This window comes from Sycon ciliatum, chromosome 1, assembly GCF_964019385.1.
Source record: "Sycon ciliatum chromosome 1, ocSycCili1.1, whole genome shotgun sequence".
NCBI lineage: Eukaryota > Metazoa > Porifera > Calcarea > Leucosolenida > Sycettidae > Sycon > Sycon ciliatum.
Window position 1 is genome coordinate 19,999,494 of NC_088643.1, and position 14,557 is coordinate 20,014,050.

The 14,557-nt window shown below is 48.8% G+C and overlaps 2 protein-coding genes across 2 annotated transcripts; both read right to left on the minus strand.

The window, feature by feature from the left end:
* Positions 1-341: 341 nt before the first annotated feature.
* On the minus strand, positions 342-6,104 carry LOC135817174 (uncharacterized). The gene is made up of 2 exons (XM_065330305.1): positions 3,207-6,104; positions 342-1,183 (listed from the first exon to the last, which is right to left on the minus strand). The coding sequence occupies exons 1-2, from the start codon at positions 6,077-6,079 to the stop codon at positions 952-954; spliced, it is 3,105 nt and encodes a 1,034-aa protein (XP_065186377.1). The 5' UTR covers positions 6,080-6,104; the 3' UTR covers positions 342-951.
* Positions 6,105-10,163: 4,059 nt separating this feature from the next.
* LOC135820945 (uncharacterized) lies at positions 10,164-12,647 on the minus strand. The gene has a single exon (XM_065334037.1). It carries the CDS (start codon positions 12,645-12,647, stop codon positions 10,164-10,166), a length of 2,484 nt encoding a protein of 827 aa, XP_065190109.1.
* Between the last annotated feature and the right edge of the window lie 1,910 nt (positions 12,648-14,557).

Below are 14,557 nucleotides of genomic sequence, written 5' to 3' on the forward strand. Positions count from 1 at the left end.
CTCTCTCTCTCTCTCTCTCGCTCTCTCTCGCTCTCGCTCTCGCTCTCTCGCTCTCACTCTCTCGCTCGCTCGCTCGCTCTCTCTCTCTCTCTCTCTCTCTCTCTCTCTCTCTCTCTCTCTCTCTCTCTCTCTCTCTCTCTCTCTCTCTCTCGCCCTCTCTCTGTTTTTGGTGGACAAAAACATCTCTGGCGTTGATTGCTTTCTTGTTTAGACTTCTGCCGCCCCTTTGTTCTGGTACTCCCCTGTATGCACTAGTGTTGTGGAAACCCTCCTTGTAGTCGGTCTCATTTTGCCCTGAAATGTTTTGATGCATAGTGAATATGACGCTCACCATTCGCTCCCTTGTCACTGGACAGTTTTGTCCGTCTGGTTTTAGCGAATTCAAATAAAGAAAACAACAAAAAACAACAACTACCCAACATTTCAAATATGGCAACATGCAACAGTGGAGTAATATGCCTAATAAGGCTAATGCCAAAGTCAAAGCCACATGTTAGGTACCGAAATAACAACTAAATACGCTGAGAGGCGTTCTCTATGTACATGTCCTTTTTCTGTGATAATGATAGTGACATTCAAAGATCCATGATTCCGTGCGAGAGAAAAGGGGACGGGGATGGCATGTGAGGCATGCAAATACAGTAGTCCAGAATTATCGTAACTAATTGGATCTGATCTTATAGCATGCATAATGAGAGTTACCTCCACTTCAACAGAAATACACGGTTGTCAGTCAAGGTTGGATGAAGTGGCTAAACCTAAGTTACTTTGTGATTTTGTGTACCTTGCTAAGTTCGTGTGTCCTGTCAGGATGCCCGATCGTCACCACGATACGCGAAAAGCCATGGTGCGCGCTTGTTGAAGACCCAATGCACCTTGTGAGATTCAGATGGAATCTGGTTGCGAGGTGCACTCCTGGACTGCAAACATCCGTACTGGTGCTGGTTCAATTCAAATGGAATCCAATTGTGAGGTCAACTCGTGGACTACGCGATGCATAGATGGTCGTTCTTCAAGATCCGTCTTGATGCACTGTTCAGCAAGATGACGATATGCATAGCGGATGCTGGGTGGAAAGATCAGTTTGCTACCACGTGCAATTTCATCAAGTACATCATCTGAGTTGTGGAGATGTCCATATGGTATCTGACGAGTGCTCAGCTCCCACATCACCACGCCAAAGCTGCATGGAAACAAAGAATGTGAAGATTACGGGTTAAGAAGTGTACGGAGGTTCAAACATGTACAGTGTTTCAGGTGTATTGCCTTGGAAACTCCTGGCATGCTTACATGCGTATCTGATTTGATTCCAGGAATATTTCGAGCCAAGATGGACTAGACCTCGGTGGGGCAGAGGCCCAGTGGTTAAAAGTTGCATACATGGTAGGAGGAAGCTGGGGTTTTAGGGCTCAGCTCAACATGGGAACTTCCAAGTACAGGTCAAAATGTCCCATGCAAATCCAGGCTAGGTAGGGATCATTCTAGGAGTGGGGGCCCAGGGGGCAAGACAGAACACAAGGATATCACACTCTATTATGGGGTGCAATGGACTATTACGTCATGTATTTTTAAATGCCCTGCATACATGTATGCCATCCAAGTCACATGACCTTGGCTTGGATATACAGTGGATCAGCTCTTTCAGGCAAAGGGTAGAGATTTGTTTAATCTCCTGGACCTTGGAAGTGCCAGTGACTGTGCTCAGATGTGCCACTGCAGTGACTGCACTACAGCCCTGGTAGGTTAGCACCTTACCTTTACTAGGAGGGCACTTAACATATGATTGTTATAGAGCACACACAATAGAATGGGGAAAAAAGGTTGAACTAAACACATGAACGTATCCTCTAGTGCTGGGGTGCCCAACTCATCACTGTTTGTGGACATTGCACATCCACAGGGCTGGGCTTACATGCAAATAATTATTTGATCGAGCTCTCACAGGCTTGCCTATCTAAGCAGTGTTCTGATTTTGTATCTGTATTACTTGAAGGATTCGAGAGGCTTTGTCTCTCGGGAATCTTCTTCAAAAAATAAAAAAAACATTCGGATGGCCATATGGAGAGCCAAGGATTAATTTATACAAAAGAAAAGGACCAAGGAACTACAAGTTAAGCTATAATGCCCACTAACACCACCAGTTACTAAACAATCAGCTCATCTATAATAATTGCACGACACTGACGTCCTTGGCTTTCCATCCGAGTCCATTCTTGCACACCTGATGAGCCGTCCTTATCTATACGGCGAAACGATCGTTGTGTGAAACTGCTGCTTATTACCGCTGCTTATTGTCCATCTAAATTGTCATAGTCGAAGTACAGTGCTGTTTTACTGAGGCGTTCGGTTTTTCATGATTCTTGGTCGCATAGCTTCCCCTTTTATTGATCTTCGCATCTCTTGAGCCACACAAGTTGTGTGGAATGTTGCTTTGCGTCCTTGAATCGTGGTTTGACCGTATTGCCCAATGGTCTTGCCAGTATCGTCATCGACATGCATGAACATCCGCCAACGTCCTTCACAGCTGAGACTTTCAGCTCGTGCTTATCTTGGTTGCGCTCACCTTCCCCTCCTTATGTTATTTCTATAAGGCCAAACTAAAGAAGGTGTGTGGTTCGACTAACATGGACATTTTTTTTACGGGCGGGCGGGCGGATTTTTTTTTTTTAATATATTTTTTAGTACATGTAAATACACTGTATACGCGTATCGAGTAGACTCTACTACCAGCACAAGGCAGCAGTCGTACCACTCACTGCACTGCACTGCAGTACAACTACAAGTCAAGTCCAAAAGGAGCCGCCTGCGTCCGCAGACTCACGCCGCACAGCACGTAGACGTGGACGTGTTCAGTCCACGTACGTCAGTCACACGACAGCCCGCCGAAAAAAAGTTACGGTCGGGCTGAAATTGTACGGTCGGTCGGGTGAGTCGAACCACACACCTTCTTTAGTTTGGCCTAACTTATAACCTTTCAAGTTGGAAGGCTGTTGGAGTGCGCTTCCCCCAAGATGTCCTAGCGCTGTTAGCCAGTTAGTTGTAGAACGTCAGTACCGTCGGTCAGTGTCGTGCAATGTTATTGCATGACCTGATTATTTAGTAACTGGTGGTGTTAGTGGACATTATGGCGCAACTTGTAGTTCGTTGGTCCTTTTCTTTTGTATAAAAAACATTAGTCTGGGTCTAAATCTGTTCTTGATGCTTACCTGTAAACATCGTGTTTCTCCGTGTAGAGATTCTTCTTGATAGATTCAGGTGATCTCCAGCGATCAGTGCCTACTCCACACGTCATTCCGATACGTGATGTCATACCCTCTGTGTCTCTGTGCCTGTCCTGGCCGGGAGTTATACCACGGCTGTCATCACTGAGCACTGTGGTAGCTAGAAGGGGTGTTGTCAGCAGATCAGATTCCTGGCTTGTGAAGGATGTAGTACGTGTAGGACGATCCATTTCTCCGTTCGCAGCACTGGGCGAGGTCTCCTTTGGATCAGTGTTAGCTTGTAGGATAGCAAGAAATCGTGTTGTCTCCATGTCAGCTACTTTCACCACCCATTTATCACTGACCAGCATGTTGGCTGACTTGATATCACGATGAATTCTTGGAGGACTTGTACTGTGCAGGTACTTGATTCCGCGTGCAGCATCCAGGGAAAAGCGGAGACGATCGATGTGTTCAATAATCTTGCATTCATCGTGGATAACATCGTAGAGTGAGCCTCGTCGTAAATATTCCATCACTAGAAATGGCCGGCCAGATATTTTGTCTTTTCCTGCTCCCAAGAACATGACAATATTGAGGTGCCGTAATGTTCGAAGAACTTCAGCTTCTCGGATAAAGGAATCGTAAGGTGACGGAGTGGCAACAAATTTTGGAAGTCGTTTAACCACAACAGCCATGTCGCCTAACTCTGCCAGGAATACTTCGCTGAATCTCCCAGTAGCTAGTTGTTTCTTGATCTTCAGATCCGACCAGGCAATGCATGTTCCATGATCAATTTGACTGAGTTTTCGGTTGGAACGGTAGAGGTCACGGTTGGTGTTGACTAATTCAATTTCCTTGGCATTGAGGGCTCTTCTCTTCCTCAATAACTGAATGAGAGCAATGGTGAGTATAGTTAGAGTGGACGTGAAAGCAAGAGCTGCCATCAAGGCCAGGTAGATGGATGGTGTCTTGCAGTCATCATCGGGAATATATCCGAATTGGCATACACAGATATGTTTGAAGTTGACCTCGTCGACGATACAGTCACCATGATTACAGATGTGTGGCTTGCACGGGTCCTCGGGTACACAATGACTGGATGCCACATTGCTGGTTGTCAGTGTTTGGTTGCATTTTGTACATTTCTGTTGAAGAGTGGCTGAGTAATACCCAATGGCACATGGATGGCATGCATTGTGTCGATCCCGTCCATGTCCAAAAGGACACAATCCTGTGGTGTTGAGAATGCTGACTTTGAAAATATCATTGACAGGGAGTCTGAAACCACCAAAAATCATATCTCCAAGCACAGTATGTGACCAGATTTTGACTTCAAAGAATTTTGTCCAGGTGACCACGGAAGAAGTTTCATTTGTTTGCACGGACATCAGCAGAGCCCAATCTGCCTCCATCTGAGTGCGACCAATCTTGTGCATGCCACCCAGTAGAATCAAATCATTGCTGAAATATGAAAGACTATGGTCCCAGCGATTTGGAATGCTGGGGCTAATCGGAATAGGCTGGACTACCACTTGGCTTGGTGAAAGTACGGCAAGGAAGGTAAGTATGGAAGGTGATTGAAACTCTCCTCCGTAGAGAAATACTCCATTTTCAGCAGGTGTTACTGAATGACCATGTTGTATTGGTAGTTTGCCGGTCTTGACATGAGCTGTCAGGTTATGCCACCTTCCCCAACAGCGCTCCGCATCGTCAAGGACGAACATCCACAAATCACCTAAAGCATAGTTGCGAAACCCTTTGATGACTAGTCCACCGTGCACGACAATGGTGGTTGAGTTGTATTGGAATGCTATGTGCTGTGTTCGGGGAGACGGGAAACTAGACGCAGTGACATTACTTTTCTTCCAAGCGTGTATCTGCAAAGAATAGCACCAGGGATTTGGGTCGGTCTTTTCCACAGTACCAGTAGGTGAGGACTTACTGGCAACATGACTAGAGCCTCCGTACAGGATTGCTGTGTCGTTTGCCACCAAAGTTACGGTATGACATTTGCGTTGAGCGATAGGAGGCGCTGGGCTTGGGTAGAGCAGTGTGTAGACAAAATCGGTCCTGGACCCAGGTACGTTGTGCAATATCCATATAGCCATGGCACTTTCACTGGATGGTATAGGTGTTTCCGCTCCAAAGAACACGTATCTCAGCTTGCCAAAGGAACTGGGCGGTACTAGGACGCCGGGAACTTTCTTCGCAAAGGAACCAAGGAAATGCTTTGACACATAAATTTCGGCTGACTCCATTCGTTGAATTGCTGTAGTCCCTCTGAGCATTTCATACACGCTAGTCGATATGATATTATATGTTCTTCCAACGAAAAAGACGAGGCTAAGTCCAGACGAAATTTGGTAGTTAATAAACTGAAGATGAGTCGAGGCCACCAAGTGTTTTGGAGTTACTGGCTTTGCACATCTGGCGATGCTTCGCCGCACATCGCAAATAATTATTGTTCCCTTGCGTGGCAAATAAATAATGAACCTCCTCTGCACTGCCTGGTTGTTGACTACCATTAGTTCCTCACCATATGTTTTTAAGATGTTGAAGTTGGTCTTCACCTCTGTCCAGATCAACGACAAGAGGTCTAATCTCCAGATACCGAAGATATGAGGCGCTGACATTGCATTTTGCGTCACTCCACCAAACAACAGCATGGAGTTCGCATTGTCTTTGAAGAGCCTAGAGAATACTGAAGATTCTGGGGTTTTTCTTTTCTTTAGCTGAAAATCAATGTACTCCCACTCTCCGAATACGTGTCCTTGTACGCGTAAACGGTGCAAGTTATTGGATGAACGCGTGCAACGGCGTGTGATTGCAGAATAGAATTTCGACGAACACCCTCCATAAGACACCAGGTAGAACATTTCGCCTGAATAATTCCCACGGAGAGGGTCTGTTATGGGGATGGTGGCCAGAGCAGATCCAAACTCGCTTACTAGGGGAGTCCCCTGCTGCTGTTGCTGTGCTCTAATGACTCTGGTTTTTCTGTCCTCGTACACTAGAAGCACGTTGGCACATTCACCAGGACCAAAACCGTGAAGAATTACCTGATGCTTGGATGGAGACACAACTATGCTCGGCATACTGATCCGCGAGGAAGAACACATTGGTCCGATAGTTTCGATCAGGCTAATTTCACGCTCAAACACTCTCCATGTTTGACCGCCTATGTGGCTTATGTCATATACCGACACTTCAAAGTAGAGTTTTCCATTGCGTACATATTTGTAGATGTACATCAGATGCAGAGTGTACTTACTTCGGTTATTTTCTCGAAACATGACAGCCTCGTTGATGAGCACTTTCGCAGTGGATACATATTCGCCGCTCTCTAGAAGAATGGAATCCGGAACTGGTTGAATTGGCAAAGCTGTAACATGTTCCAGTTGATCACCTTGGCGTGCTGCAATCAATGCGGCCCAGCTCACGACAGATAACAATACACGTGCGATCGAAAATCGGATCGCTTTGTCCTTACTCCACATCATCATGATGCTACCTGCATCGGGACGCATGTGAAAAGAATATCAGAAGCGTTTTGACACAACTTTTGTTCCGAATCTGAGCCGTCGAAATCTTTTGTCGTGCCCTAAGTAAGGCACATTCGCAGCCACCGCACAGGAACCAGGCAAGGCAATCCACCACCCCCAACAATATAAAGCACACGCTACCAACTGACAAACTACGACACCCAGCAACAGCACAAGGGTACTGGGTAGTCTGTTACAAAATCAGTCTACCACATCAATCTGCCGCTGCCACAACATTGTTGCAGCAACACAGCAGGCAGGTATATGTGGCCCTCCCACAGGAAGCCATTGGGAAAAGGGAGGGGGGGGGGGGGATATCAGCCTGACAAGGAAAAGCACTTCTTGTCCTCAGGAAAAGACGCACCTAACTGCTTTCAATTATCTCCAGCAGCGCGCGTATAAAGACCACAGTAGCAGCAGTGCAAAAATAAATGCAAATTACAGACCATACTCGGCCCAGAATAATAATTTTAATGATATGCATCATGAGACGATTACTGCGCTTTTGCCCGCTTGGGCTAACTAACACTAACTTGGCTTTGATACTCAAACTCAAAGCCAGCATATACAATGTAGCGTGCAGTACGAGCAGGAAGTGTTCATACGAAGATGTTTTCAGGAATGATGTGTTTCGTACATCCGCTTGGTGGTGAATCGTTACAACAATAACTAATCATGGATACTAGTAGCCGAGACGGAAAGGAGTTGATGGACATCTGGAACACGTACACGCTCCTAAAACGACATACTTAGTACAGAAGACGAGGGTGAATTATTTTGGATAGTGATTCTAATTTGCATGTTTCAAGATGCGAGGACGCCTTTCACGCACTCAACATAAATCCGGGAAAGAGAATGACGATTTATACTAATGATGATTACTTTCATGTTAATGACGTTGATTTTTTGTGTAATCGCTGCTCGTCTTGACACACCCGCACGTTCACAACCCCGACCTATAGTCAAGACTCATGTGCCTTCTGCGCCTCCTGCTGCGCCTCCTGGTTGGGTTCCCCGGAATGTAGGGTCACGGAGTGCTGGAGGCTCGTGTGCTGGAGCGGACGTGCCATGCACTCACCCATCATCTGATTTGAGATCGAACTATCATAACCAACATAATGCGTCTAACAACCAGATTTGAGTGGGCGATTGTTGGGCGTTGCTGTTCAGGCGGCTGATTCTGTGCGTCGCCCTATCAATGATTTGTCAATGCCTGCTGAGTCTGCTAGTCGTGACTCTGCTTCCGTCGTGGCAGCGCCGTCTGTGGTGGATTCTCCTCCTATGGAGCCTGACGATTTGCTCCCACGGCAACCAGCATCCTTGAAAATACGCCCTTGCTGACTGGCACCGCCCGAGAGCCTACCTCCGCAACATAGACTGGCCCACCAAGATCCATGGGTGTGCGGAGCAGTCCTGTCAGCGCGTAACTGATGCCATCATGCATGGAATGAAACAGTTCATACCACCCAAAGAGCTTGTGGTACACCAATCCAACCCTGTATGGTGGACACCGGACTGTTCTAACGCCAATCATGCCAAGGAGCGGGCATGGAAGCTGTGGCGACGCGATCCCCGCAACGATAACCACAAGGTCCAGTACATCACAACTGTTAACCACGAAGTGGAAGCGTGTCATGCAGCGCGATTAGCACATCAACGTAGAATTCGCAACAAGCTTACTGCAGGTTCCCTCCGGGACAAAGAGTGGTGGTCAACCATCAAGAGCGCAGCAGGCAAGGGACCTTGCTCTGACATCCCCCTGCTGACCAACCCTGCAGGACAAGAGTTCCACTCTTCTCGTGAGAAAGCCGAGTGCTTTGCAGCGCATTTTGCGAACAAGTGTTGTTTCTTGTACAAGTCGAGCCCAGGGCTCAACTGTACCTCACAAGTTTAGAACATCCACGAGTTCTGAAGTTGAGTATTGGAAGATTCTCTTTTCACACAACCAAATAATTGCACACTCTGCCAGCAAGGAACAAAGGAAAAAGGCCCCCGACTAAAGAGGGCTACAGGCTAATATATGCACAAGGGTAGATCCACACCGTACAGTAAGAATGCACCGGAAGCGAACGAAACAAATACCACGCGCGCAGCGTCAGGATTCTGCGCACAGCTACAGGCAGATCACGCAGTCTGCGGTGTGGACTGAAACTACACAAAGAAAAGTAAGTCTACAATGCACTATAACCTAAGCATCGGGCCATAGATCCATAGTGGCACCGCAATGAAACACGAGAAGGATCATGCATTCACGCAATACAGTTATGATGATCACAAGTGCAACCAGCAGCATGGACACAACGAGAATCACTACTAACGGCCATGAATGATAACATAATCACACAGTAGAAAGAGGTGTCAGGTGGTTGAACAGCAGTGGTTTTGCCAACATCCTCCCCCCGGTGACGATCCATCGTTCACCCTATCGTCGGACATCCAGGACGCAGATCTTACTGACAGGTCGTCGGAGGGTGCCGGTCTGCGTCTGCACATCTGCTACTCGCACTCGTCCGTCTGGGCCGGGATAGACAGCAGTAACACGTCCCTTCGGCGAAGTGCCTCTCGGCAGGCTTCCATCGGCGATCACAACAATGTCGTCAGGCTTCACAGGTCTTGGATCGGCACCATGCCATTTCGTCCTCCTTTGGAGGCAGGGCAGGTATTCTTTTAGCCAGCGTCGCCAAAAGTGGGCTGCGAGGGTCTGTGCTATGCGCCACTGCTTCCCGAGGCAGAGGTCATCTTCCGTGAAGAGTCCTGGTGGGTGCGTCTGAGCTGGTGTCCCAAGCAGAAAATGGTTCGGGGTCAGGCTGTCCTCGTCCTTTGGGTCGCATGATACATGAGTTAACGGGCGGCTGTTCAGGGTTGCTTCGACTTCAGCGAACAGGGTCGTTAAGACTTCCTCTTTAGGAGACCTCTCGTGTAACACTGCACTCAGGGCGGTTTTCACAGAGTGAACGAGTCGCTCCCAGGCTCCACCCATGTGCGGACTTGCTGGCGGGTTGAAACGCCACTCCACTCCCTTCGGCGTCAGGAATCCCGTAATCTTCTCCTGGTCAAGGTCTTGCAAGGCCTCACGCATCTCTCTCTCTCGGCGCCATGGAAATTGGTGCCATTGTCAGAATACAGGACTCCCGGGTAGCCCTCGTCGACTGGCCATTCTTCGGATCGCCATGATAGCGCTGTCGGTCGTTAGGTTATGAGCGATCTCAAGATGAACTGCTCGCGTGGTGAGACATGTAAAGATAGCACCATACCGCTTCTCACGTCTCCTGCCAACTGTCACTTCCAGAGGCCCGAAGTAATCCAAACCACAGTGCGTAAACGGGCGGACGAAAGCAGCTGTTCTCCCCTCGGGCAAGTTGCCCATCTGCGGAGGTATCGGCTTGGAGTGATCATTCTTACAGCGTTGGCAAACGGATCATGTGCGCCGCACCGCAGTACGTAGTCCCGGTATCCAGTACTGTCGGCGGATCTCGTTGGCTACCTGAGCCTGTCCTTGGTGACCACAGATATCGCGGAGGTGTTGGAGCATGAGTCGAGTGTACGCGTGATCTGGTGGCAGGATAACCGGATCCAGATCAATGGCGCTCCCACTCGGTGCGGTCCTGACCCGTCCACTCATGCGGATCACACCAACTCCATCGATGGTTGGGGACAGAGTGTACAAACGACTCACTTTCGTCACAGACCCATTTTTCTTCAGTTCTGCAACGTCACCTGCAAAGCTGTCTCTTTGAGTCCTGAGCCACCACAGCTCTTGAGCCCTTTGGAACTCTGTCGGAAGGAGCTCCCCAACAGTGGCTGGCTTTCCGGCTGCCTTGGCCCGCAGGTTCTTGACGTATCGAGCCATCCATGCCGTGACTCTCACCAGCTTCATCCACGATGAATAACTGTTGGCGTCTGGTAAGACCAACGGCTCTGGCACGGTGTGCATTCCGGCGAACTCTGCCTTCATCTCCTGGCGATCAGCATCGACGTCAGTAGCCTTCGCATGTGTGGTCTCCTCTGGCCAATCAGCCTCTGGAGCTTGCAAGAACTTCGGACCCTGAAGCCAATGAAGTTGTCTGCCTTGGACATCTGGCAGTACTCTCGTTGCGGCATCAGCTGGATTGAGGGTTGTTGGCACCCACCTCCACTGTGACACTGCAGATAGTTCATCGATCTCACCGACTCTGTGGGCGACGAACGGCTTGAACTTCTTGGCATCTGCCTGAATCCACCGAAGGACTGTTATTGAATCTGTCCATAGCGTTGTGCTGTCGATGAGTAGGTCGTGCCCTTCCAGAACCGTCCGTGCTATTCTTGCAGCCATGAGTGCCGCCTGTAGCTCGAGCCTTGGGATGGAAATCGGCCGTAACGGGGCGACACGACTCTTGCCCAGGACGAAAGAGACTTGAGAGGTCCTGTCTTCAAGAGTTGTTCGAAAGTATGCGACGGCTGCAAAGCCGTCCTCGCTGGCGTCGCCAAAGACATGAAGCTGACATGACTTCCTCGTTGACATTCTCAGGCAGTAGCAGCGGGGTACAACGATGTGACTTAGCTCGCGGAGACCTCCCCACCACTGACGCCACTTTTCCAGCAGACTGTCCGGTAGGGGTTGGTCCCACCCAACTCCAGTGCGCCAAACATCTTGCAGAAGGACTCGTGCTGCTAGGGTATGACAGGATAGAAACCCCATCGGGTCGAACACTGACATGATCATGCGGAGTGCCTGTCGCTTTGTTGGCCGGGGTGACTTAGCTTCTTGGTCAACGAGGCGTTGACTGAGGCGGAAGTTAAATTGATCAGTCTCTGGGTCCCACTTCAGACCAAGCGCTCGCTCCATGGGCAGCTCCGTGCCGCTGTTGAATGTCGGTGCGTCAACTGCTCGGCGCTCTGCTGGAATGTGCTGCAGCAGCTCTCTGGAGTTGCTGACCCAGTGGCGAATGAGGAACCCACCAGCATCGTGGATGGCCGACACCTGGTCCACTCGGTTTCTGGCTTGTTCTTCATCATCGGTGGAGTCATAGTAGTCATCGACATAGTGATTCTCACAGATGGCCCGTACGGCGTCAGGCCACCGATCGGTGAACTCCGAGGCGTTCTTTCGCATCACATACTGAGCGGCTGCCGGCGAGCATGTGGCACCAAATGTCATTGCTGTCATTTGCATGACATCTGGCTCTCGGCCACGGTCACGCCCTCGCCACAGGAATCTCTGTGCTGGCAGATCCTCTTTCCTGATGAGTACCTGATGAAACATCTGTTGGATGTCTCCGCCGAAACCAATTCGGTGTTGCCGGAACTTGAAGAGGACACTCGGAAGAGGATTGAGGAGATCTGGTCCACTGACTAGAGCATCATTAAGGCTCATGCCGTTGCTTTTTGCTGCTGCATCGAATACCAGGCGAATTTTCCCTGGCTTGTTGGGGTTAACTACTCCAAAGTGTGGCAAGTACCACCTGCGGCCAACGTTGTCTTGGTCCAGCTCTTCCTCTGTCCTCTCTTCCTCTGTCAGTTTTCTCGCATAGCCTGTAGCGACATACTCTGCAATCTTAGAGCAGTACTGATCTGCATAGGCTGGGTTTCGGTCCATCTTCCTTTCCAGAGACATCAGCCTCGATTTGGCCATTTCGTAGCTCTCGGGGAGGGCGATGTCACTCGAGCGCCATAGCAGACCTGTCTCCCAACGGGTGCCAACTCGCTTGGTGGTGGACTCCAGCAGCCTCTCGGCACGGACTTCTTCCCTCGAGCTGGTCTTGTTGGAGGTGACCTTCACACCAAACGACTCCGTGCTGAATGACTCCTTGACGAGCTGATGGAGGTCATCGTCAGCGGTTCTTGCAAGGTGGCAATGTTCGATCTGTGGGACTCCTGCCCTGTCATTGCCATGTACTGACCAGCCTAGCTTGCATTTCGTCATCATTGGCGCGCTCGGCGGTCCTTCGATTACCTCGCGGATGTCATTGTTGTTGTGAAAGCAATATCATCGCCATTGGTGGTGATTTTCCACCGTGCATGAATCATTAACAATCATCATCTATGTGTCACGGCCTAACCATCCTCGTAACTCCTCTCATCGTGACTAGTGCTGTACCGTTGAAACCTACTTTGCTTCAATGTATATTCGCTCCAAAGCTCTTGTTTTGTTGCATAGTGATCTGACGCAGTGTGCTATAGCCTATCGGGTAATATGGATAAGATTAGTACAGTCGGCATCGCCTATCGAGTGACCAGGTACATGTATAAGGATACTAGTACATGTATACCGGCTTAACGATATCGGAACACAAATAGCACTATGTGTGCAATATTCCTTTCTAAGCTCACGCTGTGCGGTGCCGATAAGTCATGTGTCGTTGCCAACTTGCCGCATGTGCATGTGCAGCAGGAAGGCACCACATGTCGACTACTACTTATACTGTACAGCATTGTGTGCTTACATGCATCTACGGCCTTGTGGATGCAATTGAGTCTCACATACATGTACATGAAATATTGCGTGTAGTGCGGCATCAGTTGCCATACAGTGGCTAAATATTTTTCTCGCAATAATGACCATATTCACCACAAGTGTGTTTATGTCCAGAGCCAACTCAAGTCCTGTATTATTTATGACCATGACAACAAGACTTCCGGGCTGAAATTCTTCTATGACAGGCATGAACACTTGCCTTACAATTGTTCGTGATTGTACGAAGTACATATTCGCTGTTGCATCAATTTTGCACCATTTACATTGTAGCGCCACTAGTGGTATCACCTGCATGCGTATTGAGTCAAACAAGGTTACCTCTGTATAATTATGCTTATCGTGGCTATCAAGAGCTTCGATGCAAATTCCCAACTGACGAATGGTGTCCAGCTTGTGTTCAGCTCAGCTGGCACTCACAACTCATAATAATTGCGTTCGAGACGCCAGATGAGATGTTTCAGCTACAATGTACACAAAACGTCGGTGTTCAAGAAAGCCGTCACTTCATCTTCTGTCCATCCTCAATAGCACGTTCAAGCAAATACGTCTGAAACACAGTAGCGACAATCCGACAGCGGCGACACGCCGTCTTCTCCGAATGAGCTTCTACCGTTCTAATTCAGATTCCCCAAAAAATGTCAAAATAAATAATAGATTTCCACCAAGCTCGCTAGAATCTTGCGAACCGTCAACATGCAGGCATTTCAAGTGTTCGAGCGTGCGTAGATTCTGCTCAGCGGCTCAAGAACATTCGCCAAGCGAAAAAAAGTCGATGAGAAAGATGTAATGGTGGACGAAATTACGAAAATCGGAAGAAGGTATTCGACCCAGTTCGACTATCCTGGACTGGATTGGCAACGTCCAACAATCGGATTCGTATTCTATGGGGTCTCATGAGCTAGTGTGCCAAAGGGCGTTTAGTTGGAGCTTCAGTGCATCACCTTCGCCGAAAGAGGCCCTTTCTGAGATTTGGCCGATGGACTACATGGACACAACGGGAATCACTACTAACGGCCATGAATGATAACATAATCACACAGTAGAAAGAGGTGTCAGGTGGTTGAACAGCAGTAGTTTTGCCAACAAGTGTAGCCTTGGCAATAACGACCTCTGTGCTGCTGACCTGCCTGACCTGCAACGACCTGCCTATGCCACGCTAAAGCACATTCACTTCCGCGCAGCAACGGTCAAACGGCACTTGGCGAACTAACTTGGCTGTATCAAAAGCAACTGGACCGGATGGCATCTCTGCTCGTGTGCTCAAGATGTGCTCATCTGAACTAATACTTGCAGACCCACCGGCAAAGCTCTTCGCCCTCTGCTTCTTAGCCGGTGTGCAACCTGGGGCATGGAAACTT

What these genes read in the sequence shown, in the direction of transcription:
- LOC135817174 (XM_065330305.1), bottom strand. Translation starts at nt 6,079, where the DNA reads ATGTTCTACCTGGTGTCTTATGGAGGGTGTTCGTCGAAATTCTATTCT. An exon ending in GAGAAACACGATGTTTACAG is followed by an intron (nt 1,184 to 3,206) that starts GTAAGCATCAAG and finishes GTTTCCATGCAG; the next exon opens with CTTTGGCGTGGTGATGTGGG.
- LOC135820945 (XM_065334037.1), bottom strand. Translation starts at nt 12,647, where the DNA reads ATGACGAAATGCAAGCTAGGCTGGTCAGTACATGGCAATGACAGGGCA.